Genomic DNA, 16,777 nt, shown 5'->3' with positions numbered 1-16,777 from the left:
ACTAAACTTGTCTTACACACAAAGTGGGAGACCCATTTGCTCTATAGGATGATGGGAGAAAAGAGAGGACAGTGGGGATCTGAGATAAGCAGGAGTGTTGGGTAATTGAAGACAAGTAGGGTTCCAGTTTAAGTATTGGAGGGGACAGCGTAGGGATTGAGCAGCTTGGTCATTAGAGAACAGTGATTAATTGATTCACTTTTGCATATGAACGCAACAGAAAACATTTGTAAAGCATTTAGTTATATGGCATTTATCACTAATCAGAATGAGTTTAAAGAAGTCTTTTTCAAACCATTGGTTGTGTTTTGATGGCTGGTAAATCTATATTAGCCACAAGGTGCAGTTGTAGCTCATCATTGGTATATTATCAAGGTCAGAATGTTTTTTCAGGCTGTCTTCCACTTTTCCCAAAGGGGGTTTATACTCAGTAAGTTGGGATGGGGGTCCTGATCTGATAGAACTTAACATTAATTCACTCTTCTTCTTATGTATGTATGTGTTAGGACTACTGGGACCAGTTCCAAGGGGCTTTTTTTTTTTAAGCCATCTTAGAAATGAGTTAATTTAAAGCAGATTATTTGTCATCTTCAAAAGGCAAAAAGCTTTATGCTGATTTCAAGTGGGATGACAGAGATACTTATAAAGTCAAAGCCAATTAATTTACATATTTCCACCTCATAGGTTAGTTTAAAAAAAAAGAATGAAAAGAACAGGAATTGAGCACCAGTATATTTCAGATTTCACTTTTAAATTTGCTTGTCAAAATATGGAATTAGCCAAATACAGTTAATAAATTAACTTTCTATTTTGTATTCATAGTAACAAATTATATTCAGTATTTTCAAACATTTATTTTATGATAACTGGTAAAATAGGAAAGTACTCCTGTTATTCAGAAAGCAGAATATAAAATATTCACTCATTTAAATCAAATGTTTCTATCTCTTTATAAAGAGGTATGGGTCTCTGGTGCATTGGCTATGTCTTGCTGTCTGTGATCAGGTGAAAAGTTATAAAGATCACATGGACAACATAGAAAACATAGATATTTTGCAAAGGATCAAAACCACTATACACAAAGTTCAGTTTTAATCTACCAGAAAATACTCTTTTTCTAGTGGAAACATTTTAGAAAAGTCCACCAAACAAGTTTGCTAGTTGAAAAGATCCAAGGGATTTGTACTTGGTTTAATTTCTTTTTATAAACTAGAATTAGGAAACATTTAAGATGTTGCATATTTTAATCTCTTTTTTTTTGGCAACATAATTGAAAGTAGTGTCAAAATTAACTTAGAACCATGATTATTTCAGATTTACAGCCTTATAAATATGCAGGCTACCCCATGCTAATTAGGACAATAACAATGGAAACTTCAGATGACCTCCTTTTCTCAAAAGAATCACCATTGTTGCCTGCTGCTGCAGAGCTGGCTTTCCATACTGTTAACTGCTCAGCCCTCAATGCTGAAGAGCTCAGAAGGGAGAATGGAATTGAGGTAATATGGAATGACCTTTGTCCTTGTCTTCAAGCTAGTTTAGGCAAACTGTATGTCTCTTAGCAATAAATAATTCACCAAGTACAAATACAGTTGATACAGTTTCTTTAATTTTTTGCAACAGATAACAATATTCTGTATATTATAATACCAAAATTAAAATAAATGGAGCTTTATTTCACAACGTGAATTGGAGAATATTGGATTCAAAATTGGTGAGCTTAATATTACTTGCAAAATAGCATAGTGGGATGCTTAAAAAAACTTCAGGGTCCTTTGTTTACTTGTTTATTTAACAAATGTTAATTGAGCAAATATTTCTTTGCCAAGTTTCAGATATTAAAAGGTTATTAATGTTTTATCCCTACCAGAAAAGGCTTTTCAGACTCCAACTCAAAATGGAGAGTTGATGGCTGTCTTCTTTTTCTGCAGGTGTTACAAGAGGCATTTAGTCGCTGTGTGGCTGTCTTGAATCATTCTAGTAAACCAAGTGACATGTCTGTACAGGTAAGACTAAAACATATGGTTCCAAGAAAGTTACGCTAGACTAGTAGTTCAGACTTTAACATCTGTAAGAATCACTTGGAGGGCTCATTAAAACCTGGGTTGCGGGCTTCCCTGGTGGCGCAGTGGTTGGAAGTCCACCTGCCGATGCAGGGGACGCGGGTTCGTGCCCCGTCCGGGAGGATCCCACGTGCCGTGGAGCAGCTGGGCCCGTGGGCCATGGCTGCTGAGCCTGCGCGTCCAGAGCCTGTGCTCCGCAGCGGGAGAGGCCACAGCAGTGAGAGGCCCACGTACAGCAAAAACAAACAAACAAACAAAAAACCTGGGTTGCTGAGCTCTGCCTCCCAGGTCCCCTGCCCACAGAGTTTCTGATTCAGTATGTGTGGGGTGGGGCGTGAGAATATGCTTTTCTAACAAAATTGCCAAGTGATACTGATGCTGTTGGTCTGTGTATCACACTTTAAGAACCACTGTGCTAAATCATACGTAATCTGTTGGCTTAATTTTTTTTTACCCAGTTTCAAACATTTGTCATTTTGCCATTTTTATTTCACTTATTTTCTATCCCCTTCCTTAATTTCCTTCTCTACCTCCCTCTCCCATCCCTAGTGTTTTCATTGGCTTTTTTTCTGTTGAATTCTTTAATAGAAAATCCATCAGGAGTTCATTAAGATCACTGTAGATGCATCTTTTTATGTGGCCTTTTGTTTATGCCAGCAAAATTTAGAATATAAAACAATCGAGTACAGGCTTTTGAGTTTCATCCTTATTTTTAAGTACAGTACATTATTAGAATTCTGGACAAAAATACTTTATTCCAGAGGTTGGCAAACTTCTTTTTATAAAGGGCCAGAGAGTAAATATTTGAGGCTTTCAAGTTATGTACAGTCTGTTGCATATTTTTATTTGTGACTTTTGCAACTCTTTCAAAATGTAAAAACCATTCTTAGCTTTCTGGCCATACAAGAACAGGGTTGACTTGGCCTGTTAGCCTTAGCGGCCATGGTTTGCCAACCCTGCATCTATAGGGAATCTTAACCAGAAATACTAATAATTCAATAGAAATGTTCTGTTTAATTTTGGAGTGTCATATATACCATTAAGCATTATTCACGAATCTCCGCTGATTTGATTTCCACTGTCTTAAATAAGGAATGCACATGTGACCTTTTTTTTTTCCTCTCTTATGTTGTCTGCAGGTGTGTGGACACATAAGCAAATGCTATAGTGTGGCCGCTCAGTTTGAAGAATGCCGAGAGAAGATCACAGAAATGCCTGGCATCATCAGGGATCTCTGTCGGGTGCTCTATTTTGGCAAGGTAGAGGTCATCTTTACCACTTTCTGGATTCAGTCAGCAATGGGTTTTCTTGTCAAGTAGCCAGTCCCCAATTTATTAACTAGTTGTTTTCCTAAAATTATTTTCAAGTAAATTACATTTTTCACTAAAGCCTTGCTGTAAATGGTGGCTTTTGTTCCTGGGCTGGCCCACAAAGAGTAAGACTAGAGTGACATATCTAGAGGGAAGTTGGTCTCATGTGAATATTTGAACAGAGGCAGGGAAGCAAGAGAGAAGACTAGATTAAATCAATCTAATGAAAGTAAAGGACCACGTAAAACCTGAAACTTAAGAGTTGAGTCATTGCCTGGTGGAAAAGCTATAGGGATCTGAGAGCTTGCTGTTTCCTCCCAGTCTGGTACTGCCAGGGGAAGTTGTCTGTGGGTGATGTGATAGGTGGCTGGGAAGGAGAGTGATTTCTCAGGTAACTGGGCAGAGTGACAGTTGTGTTGGAATAGAACAGGATTAGGGTGCTGATCCCAGGCTAAGGTATCTAGAAATAAGGAATCTGATGAAAATAATGTCCTCAACTATATTTACTTGATGTCCTTAGAAGTGTTTAATAAGAATGCAAAGTCTGGTATAAAGAAGTAAATCTGTACACCTGCACTAAAGATATCATTGATACACTTAAGATCACTAGCACATGCGTTGCTATTAATGCCTTATCAGTATTTTTAAAAATTAAAAATACAAGAAGTGAAACAAAGAAAACTGTATTCCCAAGTCTTTGACACTAACTAGCCTCAAAGATAGTAATTCTGATACAGATCAAAACCACAATGAGCTATCACCTCACATTAGTGAGACTGGCTATCACCAAAAAGTCTACAAATAATAAATGCTGGAGAGGATGTGGAAAAAAGAGAACCCTCATACACTGTTCATGGGAATGTAAATTGGTACAGTACAGCCACTATGGAAAACAGCATGGAGGTTCCTTAAAAAAACTGAAAATAGAGCTACCATATTATCCAGCAGTTCCACTCCCGGGTACATATCTGGAAAAATGAAAACACTAATTTGAAAAGATACATGTACCCAACGTTCATAGCACTATTTACAATAGCCAAGATATGGAAACAGCCCAGGTGCCCATCAACAGACAATTGGCTTAAGATGTGTATACACACACACACACGCAACAGAATGTTATTCAGCCATAAAAAAGAATGCTGCCATTTGCAGCAACATGAATGGACCTTGAAAATATTAGCTTAATATAATAAGTCAGAGAAAGACAAACACTGTATATCACTTATATTTGGAATCTAAAACATAATACAAATGAATGTATATACAAAACAGAAACAGACTCAGACATAGAAAATAAACTTGTGGTTACCAAAGAGAAAAGGGAGAGAGAGGTGCGAAGGGACAAATTAGGAGTATGGGATTAACAAATAAAACTACTATACATAAAACAGATAATAAGGATCTACTGTATAGCATAAGGATTTATACGCAGTATTTTGTAATAACCTATAATGGAATATAATCTGCAAAAAATCAAATCTCTATGCTCTACACCTGAAACTAACACAATATTGTCAATCAACTATACTTCAATTTAAAAATTAATTAATTTTCTAAAAATAGGAATTCTGTGTCTTTTCACAGGGTTACTTTTAATTTTAGGCTTTAAAAGATATAGGATTCAGATATAAACTGGTATTGAAAATATAAGAGGAGGTAAACACACAATAAGTTAGCTAGCTTGACATACATTGGCAGCCTGTTTCTCTTGGGAGCTTTTTTTTTAATCCTGTAATTAATTCCATTATTCTTACTCTCAGAGTATTCCACGAGTGGCAGCTCTTGGGGTAGAATGTGTCAGCTCTTTTGCTGTGGATTTCTGGCTACAGACACACCTATTGCAAGCTGGAATTTTGTGGCATCTGCTTGGTTATCTGTTTAATTATGACTACACACTAGAAGAGAGTGGTATTCAGAAAAGTGAAGAAACAAACCAGCAGGTAACCTTAACACTACTTAAACATTGAATTTGAACCCATACCGTAGGTTAATGCAAAGCAAAGCCCTAGCTCAAAGCCTCAAAGGCATAAACTGTTTTTCAAGATTATTAAGTTTATTGCTCTTTAAGCCCCCAAACTTTTTTGTTGTTGTTGTTGTTATGGTACACGGGCCCTCTCACTGTTCTGGCCTCTCCTGTTGCGGAGCACAGGCTCCGGACGCGCAGGCTCAGCGGCCATGGCTCACGGGCCCAGCCGCTTCGCGGCATGTGGGATCTTCCCGGACCAGAGCACGAACCCATGTCCCCTGCATCGGCAGGCGGACTCTCAACCACTGCGCCACCAGGGAAGCCCTAAGCCCCAAAACTTTTTATCTTAACCACTTATCCCGGAAGGATTCAAGGCAAGGGAATTTGCAATAGCATATTCTGCACATAACTTAATCTTTTCTTGAGTACTCAGAGTCACCTTTATTTTTGCAAAATTATGGTTGTGTATATCAGGGAGATCCTAACAGTGCTGTTGGGGCTAGCTCCCCTAAACACTTGAGAACTTAGGTGATTTTTACAGATATTTTTTTCTGTCCTTTCCTGTTCACTGTCATTCATTACTCATTGTGATATGTGCCTGTAGCGATCAGATCTACCTACCCATCCCTATTCCCCACCCTATCCCCCAATGTGCTTGTTCCAGTTATCTACAACATACCGTATTAGGTATAAATGAGTACATAGATTCTGATGGTCTTTCATATAAATAAAAGAATAAGCTCTGATGTCAGTGTTGGGGACTTTTTTGTTTCTTTTTTTTTGCTTTCTGTTCCTTAATATGTTCCATACTGTTTTGATTCCATAAAGGTACTGTTGCCTGTGTAAGATAACAGATCTATTTTAATGTCTTAATGTCTTAATTTTTTTATAACAGGAAGTAGCCAACAGTCTTGCCAAACTGAGTGTCCGTGCTCTGAGTCGCCTTGGAGGGTATCTGCCTGAAGAACAAGCAACACCAGAAAATCCAACCATAAGGAAAAGTGTAGCTGGCATGCTGACCCCCTATGTTGCTAGAAAACTTGCTGTAGTTAGTGCTACTGAGGTATGTGCTTCAGAAGTAGCCTGGGTTTTTGATAAATACTGCAAGATTCTTTAGATAGTAGAGGAATATAACAATGTTGATTGCTCTCGGAAACCTAAAAATTGAAAATGTTCACATGCTTGTTCTCTCAACTAAGAAATTTGGTTTGTTGTTGTGGCTTGATGCTGATGTTATCATATCAGCTCTACAAGTCCAGTCTCTCTGTAAGGGTAGATTAACTTCATGTTTCTCAGCTGTAGAGCTCCCCATAATTCTTGATAATATTGAATCAGAAAGGAACAGGACAAGAGAGTGAACTTGGAATGGACAGAGGACTGGGAGTCAGGAGACCCAGATTCTATTTTTAGCTGTTTGTTATAAGCTATAACTTGCTTACACTCAGCATGGAAATCCTAAAAGTCAGTATATACACACATATGCATTCATGACAAAAATAAGTATGATCGTGGCAGATCGCCCAACCTCTTCTGTGAGAATCATTGAGAAACAATCTAAGCATTAGAGAATTGACCTATAGAAATCCATTAAATAGAATATCTTGAAGCCTCAAATTGTAAAGGTATATGGGAAGACATTAGAAGATGTTTAAAGTATTTTAAGTGAAAAGATTAAATCCCATTTTTGGTATTAAAAAATTGAATGGATGGATCTGTATCAATATGTTAACTGTAGTTATCCCTGAATTGTAGAATTGTAGGCTATTTTATTTCATTTTCTCTGATAATCATCTAATAGTTTTAGAAGAAAAAAGGCCTCAGTGTTCCAAATGTAAAATATTTTTAGAATTTATAAACAGCTTATTTGTTTTTTTAATCTAATCTGATTGAGTCTGTTTTCTGGTGCAAGACACTGCCTTTCAGATCCCCTGAGTAAGAGAGAAGTGCTTTAGATGCCAATCTTGATCTTGGTTCTTTTTCCGGACTTTGTGTTCACCAGTGTGAAGTATTTTGCTGACTGAAAACATTCTTTCCAGAAATACTAACAAGTTGTTGATTAACTACTACAGGAAAGAAAAAAAAAAAGTAACACTTCAAAATTTTGGCCTGGACTCCATCTGGATTTAATAAAATACTTATTTTAAACTGCCACTTCTCAGAGTTTTAAAATTTTCTTCATGATAAATTTTTTCAGTTATTTTACTTAACTGGTAGTTCATGTTTTGAAAACAAGGGTTGGATGTCTTTTTGTAAGATGGAGGTAATAACCCACTGCTTTCCTCCTAGCACAGAGCTCTGTAAATGTAAAGTGTAAAAAGTTCTTATTAAAACATTTAGAGAATTCCTGGTATCCCAATGGTTAGGACTCTGCTCTTTCACTGCCGAGGGCCCGGGTTCAGCCCCTAGTCAGGGAACTGATATCCCACAAGCCACAAGGCACAGCCAAAAAACAACAACAAAAAACATTTAAAGGAGAGTTAAATGTCTATGTGTACACTTAAAATTGAGGAGAGCTAAACAAAGGGAAAGCACCCTGGATGGCTAAGCAGGCATAAGCTATGTCTGCAGAACTACAAGGTTTGGCCAAGAAAACCGGAACTGAGTCTCTGCCCGTAAATTTTACTTCCCTTCCTAGGAGTATGCTTCATAAAGACTTAGATTTTGTTTTCAAATATATGTATGTAAAGGCAGTATGGTATGATTCTTTTTAAGCTTTTACATTTACTGAGTTTATAAAATGCTTTAACACAGGATATCATATGTAATTTTCACAAAGCAGAGCAAATGTTAAGAATGTGAAGTCAAAACAGACTCAAATTTGAATCCCAGTTTCACCACTTAAGGGTTGTGAGACCTGGGGCAAATAATTTGATCTTTCTCAGTCTTGATTTTTCTCAGCTGCAAAATGGAAAATATTAACATACTTGGTAGAATTACTGAGATCTGTTATACTTAAGGCACCTATTACGGTGCTTGGCATGTCATAGACAATATTAATGAATGGTAATTTCAATATATTTCCTAAATATTATAAAACAGTAATGTTCTTTCTCCTAGATTTTGAAGATGCTTAACAGTAACACAGAGAACCCCTATTTGATATGGAACAATTCTACAAGAGCAGAGCTACTTGAATTTCTTGAATCCCAACAAGAAAACATGATTAAAAAAGTATGTTATTGTTTTATAAATTACTTACTCTAATGGAATCTCTGGAAATATAACTTAGTATTGACGAAACAGAAACCCATTATTTCTCTATTGGGTGTTGATCAAGCCTATAGGTTTTGCTACCTAATATTTGGCCCATTTAATAATAGCATTCTTATTATATTTAATATACATTAGGATTTTTTGTTATGTTTTTAGTTACCATTTACATATAGCTGTCTTCTATTTTAACCAGTTTTTGTGCCCAGAAGCTCTATTTTAATTGTTCTCTTTAGCCTCTTTTCCCCAGTAAATTAAAATTGCTTTCTGGTATCAAAATTGAATAATTTCTCCTATCCTGCCACCTTCTAGAGGAGAAACTATTAAGCCATGAGAAAAACAAAAGACAGTAAGTAGAATGGGAGATAAGGAGAAGGCCTGGATAACACATACATTAGAGGTTGAGTCTTGATTGTTTAGAAGAAGTTGTGCTTTGGGGTTTGGACTTCATTAAAGAGTAACCATCACTGGGTGTCCTGAATTATTCAAAATTTAGTTTTGAATTCATTTCATGATAGTCACTCAGAGCTCTTCATTGATAGAAGTTTTGAGAATTACAGAGCTAGGGAGAACAAGTCTCAGATTTCTATGTATCATCTATTCTTTTTTTTTTTTAACATCATTATTGGAGTATAATTGCTTTACAATGGTGTGTTAGTTTCTGCTTTATAACAAAGTGAATCAGTTATACATATACATGTTCCCATATCTCTTCCCTCTTGCGTCTCCCACCCTCCCTATCCCACCCCTCCAGGCGGTCACAAAGCACGAAGCTGATCTCCCTGTGCTATGCGGCTGCTTCCCACTAGCTATCTACCTTATGTTTGGTAGTGTATATATGTCCATGCCTCTCTCTCACTTTGTCACAGCTTACCCTTCCCCCTCGCCATATCCTTAAGTCCATTCTCTAGTAGGTCTGCCTTTATTCCTGTCTTACCCCTAGGTTCTTCATGACATTTTTTTTTTCTTAAATTCCATATATATGTGTTAGCATACGGTATTTGTCTTTCTCTTTCTGACTTACTTCACTCTGTATGACAGACTCTAGGTCCATCCACCTCACTACAAATAACTCAATTTTGTTTCTTTTTATGGCTGAGTAATATTCCATTGTATATATGTGCTACATCTTCTTTATCCATTCATCCCATAATGGACACTTAGGTTGCTTCCATCTCCTGGCTATTGTAAATAGAGCTGCAATGAACATTTTGGTACATGACTCTTTTTAAATTATGGTTTTCTCAGGGTATATGCCCAGTAGTGGGATTGCTGGGTCATATGGTAGTTCTATTTGTAGTTTTGGGGGTTTTTTGCGGTACGCGGGCCTCTCACTGCTGTGGCCTCTCCTGCTGCGGAGCACAGGTTCCGGACGCACAGGCCCAGTGGCCATGGCTCACGGGCCTAGCCACCCCACGGCATGCAGGATCTTCCCGGACCGGGGCACGAACCCGTGTCCCCTGCATCGGCAGGCGGACTCTCAACCACTGCGCCACCAGGGAAGCTATTTGTAGTTTTTTAAGGAACCTCCATACTGATCTCCATAGTGGCTGTACCAATTCACATTCCCACCAGCAGTGCTAGAGTGTTCCCTTTTCTCCACACACTCTCCAGCATTTATTGTTTCTAGATTTTTTGATAATGGCCATTCTGACTGGTGTGAGATGATATCTCATTGTAGTTTTGATTTGCATTTCTCTAATGATTAATGATGTTGAGCATTCTTTATGTGTTTGTTGGCAATCTGTATATCTTCTTTGGAGAAATGTCTGTTTAGGTCTTCTGCCCATTTTCGGATTTGTTTGTTTGTTTTTTTGTTATTGAGCCTCATGAGCTGCTTGTTAATTTTGGAGATTAATCCTTTGTCAGTTGCTTCATTTGCAAATATTTTCTCCCATTCTGAGGGTTGTCTTTTGCTCTTGTTTATCGTTTCCTTTGCTGTGCAAAAGCTTTTAAGTTTCATTAGGTCCCATTTGTTTATTTTTGTTTTTATTTCCATTTCTCTAGAGGTGGGTCAAAAAGGATCTTGCTGTGATTTATGTCATAGAGTGTTCTGCCTATGTTTTCCTCTAAGAGTTTTATAGTATCTGGCCTTACATTTAGGTCTTTAATCCATTTTGAGCTTATTTTTGTGTATGGTGTTAAGGAGTGTTTTAACCTCATACTTTTACATGTACAAGTCCAGTTTTCCCAGCACCACTTATTGAAGAGGCTGTCCTTTCTCCACTGTACATTCCGCCTCCTTTATCAAAGATAAGGTGACCATATGTGCGTGGGTTTATCTCTGGGCTGTCTATCCTGTTCCATTGATCTGTCTTTCCGTTTTTATGCCAGTACCATACTGTCTTGATTACTGTAGCTTTGTAGTATAGTCTGAAGTCAGGGAGCCTGATTCCTCCAGCTGCATTTTTCGTTCTCAAGATTGCTTTGGCTATTCGGGGTCTTTTGTGTTTCCATACAAATTGTGAAATTGTTTGTTCTAGTTCTGTGAAAAATGCCAGTGGTAGTTTGATAGGGATTGCATTGAATCTGTAGATTACTTTGGGTAGTACAGTCATTTTCACAATTGGATTCTTCCAATCCAAGAACATGGTATATCTCTCCAACTGTTTGTATCATCTTTAACTTCTTTCATCAGTGTTTTATAGTTTTCTGCATACAGCTCTTTTGTCTCCTTTAGGTAGGTTTATTCCTAGGTATTTTATTCTTTTGGTTGCAGTGGTAAATGGGAGTGTTTTCTTAATTTCACTTTCAGATTTTTCATCATTAGTGTATAGGAATGCCAGAGATTTCTGTGCATTGATTTTGTATCCTGCTACTTTACCAAATTCATTGATTAGCTCTAGTTGGTCTCTGGTAGCATCTTTAGGATTCTCTATGTGTAGTATCATGTCATCTGCAAACAGTGACAGCTTTACTTCTTCTTTTCCAATTTGGATTCCTTTTATTTCCTTTTCTTCTCTGATTGCTCTGGCTAAAACTTCCAAAACTATGTTGAATAAGCATGGTGAGATTGGGCAACCTGGTCTTGTTCCTGATCTTAGTGGAAATGGTTTCAGTTTTTCACCATTGAGGACGATGTTGGCTGTGGGTTTGTCATATATGGCCTTTATTATGTTGAGGAAAGTTCCCTCTATGCCTACTTTCTTCAGGGTTTTTATCATAAGTGGGTGTTGAATTTTGTCAAAAGCTTTCTCTGCATCTATTGAGATCATATGGTTTTTCTCCTTCATTTTGTTAATATGGTGTATCATGTTGATTGATTTGTGTATATTGAAGAATTCTTGCATTCCTGGAATAAACCCCACTTGATCATGGTGTATGATCTTTTTAATGTGCTGTTGGATTCTGTTTGCTAGTATTTTGTTGAGGATTTTTGCATCTATGTTCATCAGTTATATTTGGCCTGTAGTTTTCTTTCATTGTGACATCCTTGTCTGGTTTTCGTATCAGGGTGATGGTGGCCTCGTAGAATGAGTTTGGGAGTGTTCCTCCCTCTGCTATATTTTGGAAGAGTTTGAGAAGGATAGGTGTTAGCTCTTCTCTAAATGTTTGATAGAATTCGCCTGTGAAGCCACCTGGTCCTGGGCTTTTGTTTGTTGGAAGATTTTTAATCACAGTGTCAATTGCAGTGCTTGTGATTGGTCTGTTCATATTTTCTATTTCTTCCTGATTCAGTCTTGGCAGGTTGTGCATTTCTAAGAATTTGTCCATGTCTTCCAGGTTGTCCATTTTATTGGCATACAGTTGCTTGTAGTAATCTCTCATGATCTTTTGTATTTCTGCAGTGTCAGTTGTTACTTCTCCTTTTTCATTTCTAATTCTATTGATTTGAGTCTTCTCCCTTTTTTTGTTGATGAGTCTGGCTAATGGTTTATCAATTTTGTTTATCTTCTCAAAGAACCAGCTTTGAGTTTTATTGATCTTTGCTATCGTTTCTTTCATTTCTTTTTCATTAATTTCTGATCTGATCTTTATGATTTCTTTCCTTCTGCTAACTTTGGGGTGTTTTTGTTCTTCTTTCTCCAATTGCTTTAGGTGCAAGGTTAGATTGTTTATTCGAGATATTTCCTATTTCTTAAGGTAGGATTGTATTGCTATAAACTTCCCTCTTAGAACTGCTTTTGCTGCATCCCATAGGTTTTGGGTCATCGTGTCTCCATTGTCATTTGTTTCTAGGTATTTTTTGATTTCCTCTTTGATTTCTTCACTGATCAGTTCGTTATTAAGTAGTGTATTGTTTAGCCTCCTTGTGTTTGTATTTTTTACAGATCTTTTCCTGTAATTGATATCTAGTCTCATAGCGTTATGGTTGGAAAAGATACTTGATACAATTTCAGTTTTCTTAAATTTACCAAGGCTTGATTTGCGACCCGAGGTATGATCTGTCTTGAAGAATGTTCTATGAGCACTTGAGAAAAATGTGTATTCTGTTGTTTTTAGATGGAATGTCCTATAAATATCAATTAAGTCCATCTTGTTTAATGTATCATTTAAAGCTTGTGTTTCCTTATTTATTTTCATTTTGGATGATCTGTCCATTGGTGAAAGTGGGGTGTTAAAGTCCCCTACTATGAATGTGTTACTGTCGATTTCCCCTTTTATGGCTGTTAGTATTTGCCTTATGTATTGAGGTGTTCCTGTGTTGGGTGCATAAATATTGTTATATCTTCTTCTTGGATTGATCCCTTGATCATTATATAGTGTCCTTCTTTGTCTCTTGTAATAGTCTTTATTTTAAAGTCTGTTTTGTCTGATATGAGAATTGCTACTCCAGCTTTCTTTTGATTTCCATTTGCACGGAATATCTTTTTCCATCCCCTCACTTTCAGTCTGTATGTGTCTCTACGTCTGAAGTGGGTCTCTTGTAGACAGCATATATATGGGTCTTGTTCTTGTATCCATTCAGCCAGTCTGTGTCTTTTGGTGGGAGCATTTAATCCGTTTACATTTAAGGAAATTATCAATATGTATTTTCCTATTATCATTTTCTTAATTGTTTTGGGTTTGTTATTGTAGGTCTTCTCCTTCTCTTGTGTTTCTTGCCTCGAGAAGTTCCTTTAGCATTTGTTGTAAAGCTGGTTTGGTGGTGCTGAACTCTCTCAGCTTTTGCTTGTCTGTAAAGGTTTTAATTTCTCCATCAAATCTGAATGAGATCCTTGCTGGGTAAAGTAATCTTGGTTGTAGGTTTTTCTCCTTCTTCACTTTAAATATGTCCTGCCAGTCCCTTCTGGCTTGCAGAGTTTCGCTGAAGGATCAGCTGTTAACCTTATGGGGATTCCCTTGTGTGTTATTTGTTGTTTTTCCCTTGCTTCTTTTAATATGTTTTCTTAGTATTTAATTTTTGATAGTTTGATTAATTTGTGTCTTGGCGTGTTTCTCCTTGGATTTATCCTGTATGGGACTTTCTGTGCTTCCTGGACTTGATTAACTGTTTCCTTTCCCATATTAGGGAAGTTTTCAACTATAATCTCGTCAAATATTTTCTCAGTCCCTTTCTTTTTCTCTTCTTCTTCTGGAACCCCTATAATTCGAATGTTGGTGCATTTAATGTTGTCCCAGAGGTCTCTGAGACTGTCCTCAGTTCTTTTCATTCTTTTTTCTTTATTCTGCTCTGCAGTAGTTATTTCCACTATTTTATCTTCCAGGTCACTCATCCGTTCTTCTGCCTCAGCTATTCTGCTATTGATCCCATCTAGAGTATTTTTAATTTCATTTATTGTGTTGTTCATCGTTGCTTGTTTCATCTTTAGTTCTTCTAATTCCTTGTTAAATATGTCTTGCATTTTCTCTATTCTGTTTCCAGGATTTTGGATCATCTTTGCTATCCTTATTCTGAATTCTTTTTCAGGTAGACTGCCTATTTCCTCTTCATTTGTTAGGTCTGGTGGGTTTTTATCTTGCTTCTTCATCTGCTGTGTGTTCTTCTGTCTTCTCATTTTGCTTATCTTACTGTGTTTCCGGTCTCCTCTTTTGCAGGCTGCAGGTTCATAGTTCCCGTTGTTTTTGGTATCTGTCCCCAGTGGCTAAAGTTGGTTCAGTGTGCTGTGTAGGCTTCCTCGTGGAGGGGACTAGTTTCCATGTTCTGGTGGATGAGGCTGGATCTTGTCTTTCTGTTGGGCAGGTCCACTCCTGGTGGTGTGTTTTGGGGTGTTCGTGGCCTTATTATGGTTTTAGGCAGCCTCTCTGCTAATGGGTCCATTTGTGTTCCTGTCTTGCTAGTTGTTTGGCATAGTGTGTCCAGCACTGTAGCTTGCTGGTCGTTGAGTGAAGCTGGGTGTTGTTGTTGAGATGGAGATCTCTGGGTGATTTTCGCAGTTTGATATTACAAGGAGCTGGGAGGTCTCTTGTGGACCAGTGTCCTGAAGTTGGCTCTCCCACGTCCGAGGCACAGAACTGACTCCTGGCTGCAGCACCAAGAGCCTTTCATCCACACAGCTCAGAATAAAAGGGGGAAAAAGTAAGTAAGTAAGTAAAAAGAAAGAAAGAAAGAAAAGAAAGTAAGAATGAAAGGAAGAAGATAAAATAAAGTAAGATAAAACAAAAGTTATTAAAATAAAAAATAATTATTAAGAAAAAAAAATTTTTTTAATTAAAAAAAAAAATGGGCGGACAGATCCCTAGGACAAATGGTGAAAGCAAAGCTATACAGACCGAATCTCACACAGAAGCATACACATACACACTCACAAAAAGAGGAAAAGGGGAAAAAATAATATGTCTTGCTCTCAAAGTCCACCTCCTCAATTTGGGATGATTCGTTGTCTATTCAGGTATTCTACCGATGCAGGGTACATCAGGTTTATTTTGGAGATTTAATCCACTGCTCCTGAGGCTGCTGGGGGAAATATCCCTTTCTCTTCTTTGTTCGCACAGCTCCTGGGGTTCAGCTTTGGATTTGGCCCCGCCTCTGCGTGTAGGTCGTCAGAGGGCGTCTGTTGTTCGCTCAGACAGGATGAGGTTAAAGGAGCAGCTGATTCGGGGGCTCTGGCTCACTCCGGCCTGGGGGAGGGGGGGTTACGGATGCGGGGTGAGTCTTTGGCGGCAGAGGCCAGTGGGATATTGCACCAGCCTGAGGCTCGCCGTGCGTTCTCCCGGGGAAGTTGTCCCTGGATCACGGGACCCTGGCAGTGGCAGGCTGCACAGGCTCCCGGGAGGAGAGGTGTGGATAGTGACCTGTGCTCGCACACAGGCTTCTTGGTGGAGGCAGCAGCGGCCTTAGCGTCTCATGCCTGGCTCTGGGGTCCGCGCTGATAGCCACGGCTCGTGCCCTTCTCTGGAGCTCCTTTAAGCAGCTCTCTTAATCCCCTCTCCTCGCTCACCAGGAAACAAAGAGGGAAGGAAAAGTCTCTTGCCTCTTCGGCAGCTCCAGACTTTTTCCCGAACTCCCTTCCTGGCTAGTCGTGGTGCACTAACCCCTTCAGGCTGTGTTCACGCCGCCAACCCCAGTCCTCTCCCTGTGCTCCGACCAAAGCCCGAGCCTCAGCTCGCAGCCCTGCCCTCCCCGGCGGGTGAGCAGACAAGCCTCTTGGGCTGGTGAGTGCTGGTCGGCACCGATCCTCTGTGCGGGAATCTTTCCGCTTTGCCCTCCGCACCCTTCTTGCTGTGCTTTCCTCTGCGTTTCTGAAGCTCCCCCAGCCCCCGCCACCCACACTCCCCACCCGCGAAGGGGCTTGCTAGTGTGTGGAAACCTTTCCTCCTTCACAGCTCTCTCCCACGGGTGCAGGTCCCATCCCTATTCTTTTGTCTCTGTTTATTTTTTCTTTTGCCCTACCCAGGTATGTGGGGAGTCTTGCCTTTTGGGAGGTCTGAGGTCTTCTGCCAGCGTTCAGTAGGTGTTCTATAGGAGCAGTTCCACATGTAAATGTATTTCTGATGTATCTAGTTTCAAGGTTTTCTAATAATTTCAAGGATACAAATAATCATGAGGCACAAGCAAAGCAGGGGGAGGTCCTGGGTCACCAGTGCAGCTCCTGTAGTGCTTTCTTGCAATCTTCTCTTCACAAAGACAGATCCACGCAAAATGGAATGATAACCCTCTAGCCCACAGATGGAGATGAGGGGTCTTTGAAGGCGATTCTAAGGCAGCTTCGCATGGAGCAGCATAAGTCGGGATCCTGTAAAGTGTTGTCTCCCTGAGTCACCAGGGAAACCACAGACTTAATCTTGTCACCCTCAAAGACCTGCAGTGGGATGACCTCCACATCTTTGCCATGTCTGACAGC

At 38.9% G+C, this 16,777-nt stretch overlaps 1 protein-coding gene across 3 annotated transcripts in view; it reads left to right on the top strand.

The window, feature by feature from the left end:
• The window catches only part of DNAJC13 (DnaJ heat shock protein family (Hsp40) member C13), a 125,344-nt gene that overhangs the window by 81,621 nt on the left and 26,946 nt on the right, over positions 1–16,777 (top strand). For all 3 annotated transcript variants that reach the window (XM_082655005.1, XM_082655003.1, XM_082655004.1), the window contains 6 exons: positions 1,315–1,499; positions 1,932–2,006; positions 3,203–3,322; positions 5,137–5,316; positions 6,238–6,405; positions 8,400–8,513. In XM_082655005.1, the coding sequence (XP_082511131.1) occupies positions 1,315–1,499; positions 1,932–2,006; positions 3,203–3,322; positions 5,137–5,316; positions 6,238–6,405; positions 8,400–8,513 (842 nt within the window). The remainder of the gene's footprint in view (positions 1–1,314; positions 1,500–1,931; positions 2,007–3,202; positions 3,323–5,136; positions 5,317–6,237; positions 6,406–8,399; positions 8,514–16,777) is intronic.

Source organism: Grampus griseus (genome assembly GCF_964374135.1).
Source record: "Grampus griseus genome assembly, chromosome: 5".
NCBI classification, from domain to species: domain Eukaryota; kingdom Metazoa; phylum Chordata; class Mammalia; order Artiodactyla; family Delphinidae; genus Grampus; species Grampus griseus.
The sequence above is the reverse complement of the archived record's forward strand: the minus strand, read 5'-3'. Positions and strand labels throughout refer to the sequence as shown.